The 12,565-nt window shown below is 41.4% G+C and overlaps 1 protein-coding gene across 1 annotated transcript in view; it reads right to left on the minus strand.

The window, feature by feature from the left end:
• Positions 1 to 5,684: 5,684 nt before the first annotated feature.
• Alg6 (ALG6 alpha-1,3-glucosyltransferase) overlaps positions 5,685 to 12,565 on the minus strand; it is a 40,882-nt gene continuing 34,001 nt past the window's right edge. The window contains exon 15 of the mRNA XM_032901782.1: positions 5,685 to 7,160. Within this exon, the coding sequence (XP_032757673.1) occupies positions 6,963 to 7,160 (198 nt within the window). The 3' untranslated portion in view covers positions 5,685 to 6,962. The remainder of the gene's footprint in view (positions 7,161 to 12,565) is intronic.

Genomic DNA, 12,565 nt, shown 5'->3' on the forward strand with positions numbered 1-12,565 from the left:
TCTGTGTATATGCCTGTATGTGTTTGTGGGTGCAGGTATATATTTACGATGGCCATGTATGGAGCTCACAGGACAACCTCAGGTGTCAGCGTGTTTTCCATATTAAGACAGGGTCTCTTCTTCAAAAATGAACACCAGTTTTGCTGGCTGTGAGGGTCCAGTGGGTGCTGGGACTCTATGTGCATGCTACTGCCTCTGGCTTTAATGTGTTCTAGCAATCAAATGCAAGTTCTCACACAGAGCCCACCACTGCGCATGACTTGTAACTGCTGATGAAGGTTTCAGTCAGCGTTTGCCACTATCTTCCCTGACACAGTGCTCCTAAATCTAAGTGAGCTTCTCTGTCACCACTAGGAGTCCCCAGTGGGACATACTGAATAGGAATCTGTCACAGTCACCACACCCCACTTCTTGGCAGCTGTTGAAGGAAGCACCTGCTGGAAGCCCCTTAAGGCATGTAGACAAAGGCATCTAAATTGTGTTTTCAGTGGGTCATACTGCAGTATCAAAATTCTCTCAAATGTATTTCTCACATTTCTTTACACAAAGTAAAGAATGCTGTCAGAATAGCCAGACAAACTTGTGAAGGTGAATCTTGCCCAGAAGACTCAAAAATAAGCAAACGGGAGCTTATTAGTGCCTAAAGCAAGTACCAGATTACATGGCAAATAGATTTAAATCATTCCTTAAGTGATGTATGAGACATGTGTTAATTTGGAAATTGGTGATGATGTAATAACCATCTTCTATATCCCAAATGCACTTAGAAGAAATGTGCTCACTGTGAACAGTCTGCATCTGCCTGATCATATTTAAAGGCACAGAAGAAACGTGTGTAATTAATCTGCCCAGTAAATACCAACTTGTAGCACTAGGCAGGTGCAAGTCTAGATAAAATTTCTTGCAGCTAATTTAAACTTTCTGCGCACACCAGTAGATAATCTCAATGTAAATAATACATTTCTTCTTGACTCTCTAAGCACTGCAGTACAGGAGTCTTGAATTCTATACTGTCTCTATCACATTTGTTTCTATATACTTTTAACATTTCTGGCTAGAATTATGACTCTAGTTTTGTAGAGTAACATACTTTATTGGAACTCACAATAAACCAGGTGAAGCAGCAACCAGTTTTCCCATGTACAGTTCCAGCTACTTATTAATTTACAGGTTATGTTTATTGAAAATCTAGAAGTGTTGAGGAACTGGTGTCCTGAGTGTGTATTGTTCCACTCTAGGGACATTGTCTATGCTTACAGAGAAAATTATTGTGAACATCTTAAGATTTCATGCATTTAGAAAACACTGAAATGAACTATCAATACAGACATTTAAATATAAGTTGGTTTTGAAGTAAATTCAACTTCAATAAATGTAAAGAAAATACCTTTACTATGGGGCAAGTACATGGTCCCTTCCTGATTTTTGAAGCATTAGCTTAGATGTGTGGTTCTCTGGTGTTTGTGTTACAATTGTGTGCCATCAGGATAAAGAGGGGAAGGGGAGCCATCTCTATAACGTGGTTTCTAAGTCGTTTGTTCTTGACCTGAACTGCAAAGAAAAAATGCTGTTCACTTGGCATTTACCGGAAGGTTTGACAAAAATAGTCAGCATGTTACTTGATTCTACTACATTTTAAAAGTAAAAGTCTTGTATGGAAATGTGAAGCAAAAATCAAAGTTAAAAAGAACTCATTTTTCACTTAGAAACATTTCAGATTGATAACTTAAAGTGTTTTTTAAAGTTATTACTATAAATGGCATTGGCACCAAGTAGTAGTTCAACCAACTGTCTAACCTAACTCCTACTAGGTTGCCAGGAACTATTTAAGCAAGATTCTTTTTATATCTGTCTGTGAGATACAAAGAATACTTACTGATATGTCTTCAAATATAATGTTAATAGAAATATAGTGATACAGATTGTTCTAACATTGAAAACTAGGGTGCAAGCCAGAACATTTCATAAAGTACCCTGAATTAGCGATAAAGGGTTAAGAAGTAGGTTGTTTCAGATGTAATGAGTATGTAGGTATGCGCTTAAGGAGGTTACTGTGTGCTTGACTTCTTGATACACTGAGCATTAGCCGTTCAGAACAGCTGGGTCTGCTGAGAATCACTTCCCAGTTCTGTTCACTGTAGATCAGATGACTCTCGCTTTATCACCCTTAGAGGCCACATGAAGGACAAAGCAGAAAGATCCACACACAAAACTAATGTTTGTATGGAGGGAGGGGGAGGGATGTACCTGGCCCGGTTCCTCTAAAGCACAGAAAGGAAACCTTGAGAACTGGAACCATTGCATTCCTCCAGCCACTCCTTAGTCGTCCATCTTGGGCCCCTCCTGGAACAGTGGGCTCTTTGGCCACCTGGACTTCTAGGAGTATTTTGCTCCCTCACTGTGGTTTATGATTTGGACAAGTTTTCTCCTCTCCCTAAGGCCTGAAAGGATAGGTTCTGGACCGCTTTATATGAGCTGAACCTACACCCTCTTCTCTTCATTACTTTAAGAAGCAAACCCAGGGAAGGAGTAGAGAAAGATGAACTTCTCGACAGCCTCTTCCCTCTAAAGTGTATCTGAAAGGAACAGAACTCTCATTCCTGACAGGGACAAAAATAAGCTTCTGATCTTTACTTAATTTAGTGTCAGTATCTACTAAAACATCCTATGTCCTGAGGTTATTTGAGAGACTGAAATTTTCTAAGGAGGATCTGGTGCTTTGGAAGCTACCTACAGAAGCACAAAGGACACTTTGTTTTTACACTCCAGACTTTATTCCCTTCCCAGTCCACCCTCCAACTGTTTCACATCCCATACCTCCTCCTCACTCCCCTCCTTCTCCACATGGATGACCCCATCCCACTAGACCTGGAAACTCCCTGGGGCCTCCTGTCTCTTGAGGGCTAGGCTCATCTTCTCTGACTGAACCCAGACCTGGAGTCCTCTGCTGTATGTGCCGGGGGCCTCAGATAAGCTGATGTCTGCTGCCTGGTTGGTGACCCAGTGTCTGAGAGATCTCAGGGGTCCAGGTTGATTGAGACTGCTGGTCCACCTACAGGGTTGCCCTCCTCAGCTTCTCCCAGCTTTTCCCTAATTCAACCACGGGGGTCAGCAGCTTCTGTTCATTGTTTACGTCCAAATATCTGCATCTGACTCTTTCAGCTGCTTATTGGGTCTTTTGGAGGGCAGTCATGACAGGTCCCTTTCTGTGAGCACTCCATGGCCTCAGTAATGGTGTCAGGCCTTGGGGCCTCCCCTTCAGCTGGATCCCTGCTTTGGGCCTGTCTCTGGACCTTTTCCTCAGGCTCTTCTCCATTTCCATCCCTGCAGTCCTTTCACACAGGAACAATTATGGGTCAGAGTTTTGACTGTGAGGATAGAAACCCCATCCCTTACTTGATGGAGGTGGGCTCTACAAGTTCCCTCTCCCCACTGTAGGGATTTTCATCTAGGGTCCCCCTCTTTGAGTCCTGAGATTCTCTCACCTCCCAGATCTCTGGAAGGTCCTCCCAACTTCTTACCTCCTGAAGTCACCTGTTTCCATTCTTTCTGCTGGCCCTCAGGGCTTCAGTCTTTTTCCCCCACCAATACCAGGTCATGTTTTCCCCTTCCCCCCCTCAATCCCCCCTCCCTTCCAGGTCCCTCCCTCCCTCCCACCTTGTGGTTGCTTTCTTCTCCCTCCCCAGGGGGACTGAGGCATCCTCACTTGGGCACTTCAGCTTGACTTTTGAGTTCTGTGGACTGTATCTTGGGTATTCTGTACTGTGTGTGTGTGTGTGTGTGTGTGTGTGTGTGTGTGTGTGTGTGTGTGTGTGTGTGTGTGTGTGTCTAATATCCACTTATTAGTGAGTACATACCGTGCATGTACTTTTGGGTCTGAGTTAGTTACCTCGCTCAGGATATTTTCTCGTTCCATCCATTTGCCTGCAAAACTCAGGATGTCCTCATTCTTAATAGCTGAGTAGCATTCCATTGGGTAAATAAACCACATTTTCTGTATCCACTCTTCTGTCATGGGACATCTGGGTTGTTTCCAGCTTCTGGCTATCACAAATAAGGTTACTATGAACATAATGGAACATGTGTCCCTGTGGCCTAGTGGGGAATCGTTTGAGTATATGCCCAAGAGTGGTATGGCTGGGTCTTCAGGTAGATCTATTCCAGTTTTCTGAGAAACCTCCAAATTGATTTCCAGAGTGGTTGTACCAGTTTGCAATCCCACCAGTGGAGGGGTGTTCCTCTTTCTCCATATCCTCGCCAAAACCTCGTCACCTGAGGTTTTGATCTTAGCCATTCTGATTGACGTAAGGTAGAATCTCAGAGTCATTTGGATTTGCATTTCTCAGATAACTAAGGATTTTGAACATTTCTTTAGGTGCTTCTCAGCCATTTGAGATGCCTCTGTTGTAAATTCTTGTTTTAGTTCTATACCCCATTTTTTGATTGGGTTGTTTGGTTTGTTCGTGGTTAGCTTCTTGAGTTCTTTATATATTTTAGATATTAGCCCTCTGTCAGATGTGGGGGTTAGTGAAGTTTTTTTTTCCCCCAATCTGTAGGTTGCCGATTTGTCTTATTGACTATGTCCTTTGCCTTACAGAAGCTTTCCAGTTTCATGAGGTCCCATTTATCAATTCTTGATCTTACAGCATGAGCCACTGAAATTCTATTTAGGAAATTTCCCCCTGTGCCAATGAGTTCAAGGCTCTTTCCCACTTTCTCTTCTATTAGATTCAGTGTATCTGGTTTTATGTTGAGGTCCTTGATCCACTTGGACTTGAGCTTTGTGCAAGGTGACAAATATGGGTCTATTTTCATTTTTCTACATACAGACAGCCAGTTAGACCAGCAGCATTTATTGAAGATGCTTTCTTATTTCCATTGTATATTTTTGGCTTCTTTGTCAAAGATCAAGTGTGCATAAGTGTAGTAGAGCTTGAGGTCAGGGATGGTGATTTCCCCCAGCCGTTCTTTTATTATTAAGAATTGTTTTTTAAAACAGGATTTCATGTAGCTCAGGCTAGCCTCAAACTCATGCTCCTCCTGCTTGTAGCTACCAAGTGCTAAGATGACCCGTGTGTATTGGCAGGCCTAGCTCTATGTGCATTCTAACTGGTTTCTACTGGATATGAGTTACTAACTTACATTGCTCACTGTAGCTCCTTTAAAGCTGATAGAAATTTAGTATGATTAGACTAAATCATCTAAAAAATTGTATTTTTATTGACAGAACTTATGTGCACAACAGACACTGAACCTGACATTACTTCTTAATACTTTTATTCTGGAGTTGCACTACTGAACTCCTGAGAAGTTAATGGAAATCAGCTTTTCTGTGTTAAATGCAGATACATTATTATGAAAGGTAAAAGAAGGTTCAAGTAAAAGCAGCCAGGATGCTGCCTGCTGGGCCCAGCAATTACAGATAGCAACCATGGGCAGCGGGGCAATTTCATAGCCATATTGCCTTCTGATTCTGCGGCCACCAAGGCTGCCTCTCTGTGCTGACCCTACCCCTGAAGTCCTCATGCACATCTGCTTTGTCAAACTGAGAAATACATATTTTCTAGTATCAGCCTATGATATAGTCTTGCCCATAACCAATTCTTTATACCCCTTTTGAATATGCCATTTAATGACTTTAATGCTCTGGTGACTATACTGTGAAAAAAAACTACAAATGAGGCTAGTGGTAAAGTGACTTTAATTTTTGTCAGAGACTAAAGAAGCAGCTTTCCTGTGAAAGTAAAACACAATGCATGCATTTTACCAGCTGATATAGGTGAAGGGATAGCCCTACAATAGGACAAAGCCAGTGTTCGACATGATTTGAATACACAGTTACATCAGTGGAAACCTGAAACAAGGTAACAGAAAGGGAAATGGAGTCCTTGATAAGATAGTTTTAATTTAGAATGACTCTAGAAATTTAGAACTAATTACCATGAGTAACTAAAAAGACTTCAAACTTCTTAATTTATTCAATAAAAGTTCTTTTTAAAAAATGGCATCAAGAGGGTCTACATTCTTGGAAATAAAAATACCACTTAATCTATAAGCACCCAATTTTGAATATGCAATAATGCAATTCAAATTTCAAACAGCATAACGTGCCTTCTCAGTAATTAAGAAAAATGGTAATTCCCTGAGATACTTCTAAAGATCTATTTTATGTATACAAACACATATATACATATATTTTGTGCATATCAGTATGACATCTTCATGCACACCAGAAGAGGGCACCAGATCCCATTACAGCTGGTTATGAGCCACCATGTGGTTGCTGGGAATTGAACTCAGGTCCTCTGGAAGAACAGCTGGTGCTCTTAACCACTGAGCCATCTCTCCAGCCCAGAGATGCAACTTCTAAACGAGATGCTTATCACTTGTATCCAAACAAGTCAGGTGCTTAATTCTTCCAATAAATTCATTTTAAATTTATTAAAGCATACTTTGTCTGACTTTGTTTTGTTTTTTAAAACAGGATTTCATGTAGCTCAGGCTAGCCTATATATAAAATATATAGTTTTTTAAAGTTACAATTTTTAGAATACATTCCATTACTAAATATTGGCATTAAGGACATTTTTTTTTCTCTTCCCCTTGTGTTGAGACAGGGGTCTCACGAAGCCTAAGATAGCCTCAAACTTGCTATGTATAACCAAGGATGACCTTGAACTCGAAGTACCCCTGCCTCTACCTGCTGGTACTGGGATTGCAAATGTGAGCTACTACAACCAGCTGGGACATTTTTGCTCTTATTTTACTATTTAAATATCTGTGAATATTACCAAAATATACTTTACCAAAAACATACTTGGAAAACAAATGCTTTGGTCCTGTGTACATTTTATGTAAATAACAATGCCTTTCACCATTTCTCTTCCTATAATTCCATGATTCTAAAGATATGTTGTTCAATTATACATAAACAAAAAGATTGCATTTGCTTGGGAATATAGCTAGTCAATTTTCTTACGATTTCTTCCATTTTTGGAATCCCACATGATTACAATGTTAAAATATACCAAGAAGAATACAAAGTTTACACAGGACACAAAACATATAAGTACAGAAAACAAGTCTGGTAATTTCTGAGGAGGGTCCAGTGTTACACTCAAAATCGTCAGAAGGACCATGGTGATGACTGAAGAAAGAAACTGTAAGGGAAAACAGATTATCACTAAATGGTACAGACAGTCCTGCTAGTGTGCTGGCTGCTTTTCTTGTCAGCCTAACACAAACTACAATCACCTGGGTAAAATGGAGCCTCAACTGAAAAAAAAAAAAACAAAACAAAACAAAACAAAAAACAAAAAAACAAAAAACCCGCTTCCATCAGATGGCCTTGGGCAAGTCTGCAGTACATTTTCTTGATTTTCATGTGGGAGGTTCTAACACAGTGGGGTGGTGTCACCCTGGGCAGGTGATCCTGAGCGAGTAAGAAGCAGGATGAGTGGGTCATAATGAGCAAGCCAGTAAGCAGCAATTCTCCACAGCTACACTTGAGTCCCTTCTCCTAATACACTATAACCCAGATACGTAATCCAAATAACCCCTTTCCTGCCTAAGCTGCTTTCAGTCATGGCCTGTCTCACAGCAACAGAGAGCAGACTTAGACAGGTTAGGTAACATTGATTTGTAGCTGTACATTAACAGAACTGAAGAGAGCTGACAGTGTACAAGCTGTCCTATAGGGGATCTCTGCTTTGGCTGTATGTTAGAATTATCTGACAGAGCCCTCCATGCATATGCATAGGCCATACCCCCAAGCTATTAGAAATTTAAGGATAACCCTTAAATATAAATCCCTGTTGTCAAAGCTCTCCAGAGGGGTCCCATATGAAGCTAAACTGTTAACCTTTGTCTCTTTGTTTTAGTGGGGATGTTTTGGGGAGAGGCGAGGAGTATACTCAGGCCGAGTGTGTGTGTGTGTGTGTGTGTAAGTCAGAAGGCAATTTGCCAGAGTCACCTTTCTCCTCCCATCACATAGGTCCTAGAAGTTAAACTTGAGAGCAAGTGTCTTTACCTGCTAAGTCATCCTGTCTTTCTAATGCATATTTTAATGCATAGACATGTACACCTGTGTGGGCACATGTATACACATTTCATGCACATGAGGGCCCAAGGTTGACACCAGCTGTCTTCTGTCACTCTCTTATCTCTTACAGAACTTCAAATGCACCAGTTCAGCTAGTCTGGCCAGCTAACTTCCTCCAGGCACTCCCTATTTCCACAGCCCACCATGCTCACCCAGCTTGTACAAGTTCTGAGAATCTGAACTGTGGTCCCTAGCTTTTACAGCAAGCACATTCACTACTGAACCATCTCCCCAGACCAATATACATTTGGGTAACTGTAAATACACTTTTCTACAGGATACTTGGTATCCCACAAGGTATTAGGGAGAAGCTAGTGGCAGCATTAATAAGTCTATCCTTCATGCTCTTAGCCATTGTGGCCTCACTTTAAATTAATCCAATTCCAGCCTGCTAGGATTTAAATTAGACTAATAAATTCTAGACCTTTGCAGTCCCAAATGCCACCTAAGAAAGACCAAAACTCCATCTTCCAACAAGTATGGCTTTGTTTCTCATCTGTATAGTGGGCTGCCTAATTCCTTACTCCCAAATATTTGAGTTGCCAATTAATCACACAATTTATAAGCATAATTTTAGAAATTACTTAACTAGTCCTCTTTAAAAATTGATCTTAGGGGGTTGGGGATTTAGCTCAGTGGTAGAGCGCTTGCCTAGCAAGCGCAAGGCCCTGGGTTCGGTCCCCAGCTCCAAAAAAAAGAAAAAGAAAAAATTGATCTTAGGAGAGGCATATTTATTTACATTATTAGACAATATTCCAAAAGCAGCTTTTCTTTCAACATTCAATGAATGCATAATGAAAATGTAGTGCGTGTAAAGTATGAAGTGTTATTCAGATGTTTAAAGAAGTTGAAATTTGCAGGTAAATGGATTAAACTAGAAAATACCATGAACTCACACCCCAGAAGGACAAATGTTCCATTTTCTCTCTCATATGAGACTTCTGGCTTCAAATGTGACTCGTAGTCGAGAGTGACTGCAGAAAGCAGGACAGTATAAGAGGCCCTGGCCGGGCTGGGAGTGTGGGACAGCAATAGAGCAGGGACAGGGTACAAGTGATCTGGATGGGGTAAATGGAAAATTGGGGAGCAGGCTCTAATTAGAGAAGGGGGAGGAGAGCAGTAGAGAAGAGGAGGGTAAAATAACAGTACGTCTGAGTAAGTGTTAAGGAATCACACTACTAACTACTCAAAAGAAAAAAGCCTACTGAACATGTAAGTGAATAAGTATACAGATATCATTTAAATAAAATTATCCTCGCTCGGCTGATAACGCTGTCCCCAAAAGCCAAAGACCATCTAACAAAAACCAAAATAGTTCCAAGGAGACTTCTTTTGAATCTGTGAAGGTTTGTGCAAGAGACTCCCAAAACATTACATGTTATTGCCGTTAACCCCTCTTGTCCTCAAAAGTGGAAGGTAAGTCCCTATTGCTAAGGCACCATGCATTTCAGACACAGTGCGCAGAGGCCCCTGAGCAGGAACTGATTGAAAGCCTCCTTTAGGAGGACTAGTTTTCATGGTTCAGAAGGTCTCATGTAAGCTTTCAGAGGAGGGAAGAAACAGAAGTCCTACCCAAACACAGCACTTATAAACCACAACTATGACCAGCATGGCACTATAACCCTAAGGGTACAGCAGTGGCACACATACCTTGGTGGTAACCAGAAGCTCTCTAACTGGACTTACCAACAAGAGACATACCATGCCTGGTACTGGAAACCGAGCCAATACTCAGGGATAGTGAAATTCTTGAAGGAGAACCTGTAAACCAGCATAATCCCAAACTACATTCTAAATATTTATCCTTAAGCCCATGGTAAGTATAGTCCTCACCCCTCATCAAGGAAACTTCTCTTTGAAGCAGAAGGAGATTGTTACAGAAAACCACAACCAATTGTATGCTTAGTTGTAGAGCCCAGTCCTAATGGATAAATCTATAAAATAACTCCCACACTTAAGGCTCCAGAATCATTGCAAAGGGAATGCAAAGATGTAAGACCTGGAGATCAGAGAGTTGCTGTTGATACCCTGTTTCCTATTCATATCAGAGGCTAGACCCATAGTCTGACCAACATGTCTACCTAAACAAGCTGAACAAGGACAGAGACAGTAGAGATGTGTGCTGCTGTGGTTGGGAAAGTCCACGAGGTCTCAATCCTATACAAAAAGCACAGGCAAGGAGCCAGAGAGTGAGAAATATATTCTTCCCAGGGAGGAGCACACTCTGGTTATGGTCCCTGAAATACACAGATAACATTATGCAGACTGGGCAGGTTGTCTTCATGTTTAGTTGTATAGATGTGTGTGCATATGTGTCTGTTACAACAAACAACTCATGGAAAAACGAGGCCATGCATTCGAAAGACACCAAGGAGGTGTACCGCAGTCTGGAAAGAGGAAAGGCATGGAAACATTCTGTAATTACGTTATTCTAAAAAAAAAATACTTTTGAAAGGTAGCTTGAGAAAATAAAAGCCTGCAGTCTCACACAATGCTTGAGTTGACAGCAGTTTCCCTCGGTTATAGTCAGGAAGAATCAGTAGGTGTCTAACAGTTATTCTATACAGCATTCAAATACAGAAGTGACTCCTGAAGTCTGCACTTTGAGGACAATCGGTTTTAAGGAATACTTTCTAGTGTATTTCCAAATTATTAATTTATTCAAAAAGTCCATCATTACAGCCACATAACTCATTTGGCTGCAAAGATTTTCAAAGCAGCAATGACACCACAGTAGTTCCAGCCTCCTTCTTGTCCCCTGTCTCCTCTAATACCCCTGGAGATGGGTTTTCTGGGGGGGGAAATAAATTAGTTCACAGAAGTGGTATCAATGCTTATATGTAAGATGAATATTCTTCCATTTATGAATCTATGGAAGTGACTTATGTAATGTTGTTAGACTTCATTTTCAAATTAGTTATTTCTCTTGAAAAGCAACTTTGGTCTACAGAGTTCCCCACATCACAGTGTGTGTTGTGGGCACACTTTACCACTGTCCATTCAATATAATGAAGACAAATTCTGATTGGAAATTTGTATTTGAGCACACCAAAATTAAAGCATTTTGACTAAAACATAAAGAAGAAGAGCAAAAACCTACTTAAGAAAATTCTGAGTGGTATCATCTGGGCACAAGTTCTCAGAAAGCTCTGCCGTGGGAGCCCTGCACAGCTGACCCAGTGCCATCACCTACCGTAGTACACTTCCTGTGCAGGCTCCTGTACTTCTGCTTGGCTTTTCTGGGTGAAGAACACTATGAAACGTAGCGTGGCATTCACATTGCTTTATTCAGTGATTTTTTTTTCCTTTTGGGACTCCATGAATGTTTCATATCTGATGGAAAATAACTAGTCCTGTTTGCATCATGAAAACATTCTTCATATACAGAGCAGCATGAACCATGCTCAGTGTGAGAGCCACAAATACACAGGGCTCACTCAGCAGTCAGCCTTCCTTATGGCTGGCTGCTGCCGTTAGTGGTCATGGGAGCGCCTGCCTTCCTTCCGTTCTTCCTGCTGTGTTCTGGTTCAGCTCTGGTTTCCTCCACAGCATCCGTACTGAACTGTTTCCTCCAGAAGATCAGGGATCTAGCAAAGTCACGCAATGGCTTTCTGGCAAGTATGCTTTTTTTTTTCTCCAAGGCTAGGCAGTGTCATAGGAGGACAAGTCTCCTAAAACTATGTGAGTACAAGGGATCTTCTGTGTGGACGCCAACCAAGGCAAGACCAGGAGCTGCTGCTGTCTGAGGAGCCTCCAAGAGTCAAGATCTCTTTGGGAAGGAGGCTGCTGGCTGCCAGGGCCCTGGGGTTTCCTTTCCCGACGTCATAGTTTTGGCCAAGCCTCAGAACCTCTACCTACCTACCACACTTCATGCCACAAAGGCACTGAAGAGTAAGGCCCTAACAAGGAATACCTGATATCACTACTTAGGGTGATGGCACTTTTACCAGGCCCAGTGGAATATAATATTCTAGGCTAAGCAGGATAACCTATCTGATTTTTGTGATATGTGAAAATCACATTCACTGAATATTTTCAATGAGCTAGTGCTATGGTGAATTACAAGACGTAGTTCTCTGGACTTGAAAAGTTAGAGGCACATTAAATAAAATCACAAGGACTTATTTGATTAAATGTCAAAATCAGTAGTAAAAACACATTTCTAGTAACCTGCTTCTCTAGAGCATACAACTTTTCTACAAATTTGTTCTTCTGCACTCTCCAGTCCACGAGTATTAACACGTGTGGCTACTGAGCATCAGAAATGTGACTCATGGCTGAAGAACCACGTTCTAATCTCATTAAGTGTCCATCTCCACATGTGACCAGGAGATATCATACTGACTCACTTAGCTCAAGCGAGCTCCCTTAGATGTAGATTAACCAGACAACATCACTTTATCCCTAGTGGGGTAGATACCCAAAAGCCGGGTGAGTGAGTGGACGAATCCGCGGTAATCCGCG

This window comes from Rattus rattus, chromosome 1 (assembly GCF_011064425.1).
Source record: "Rattus rattus isolate New Zealand chromosome 1, Rrattus_CSIRO_v1, whole genome shotgun sequence".
Lineage (NCBI taxonomy): Eukaryota > Metazoa > Chordata > Mammalia > Rodentia > Muridae > Rattus > Rattus rattus.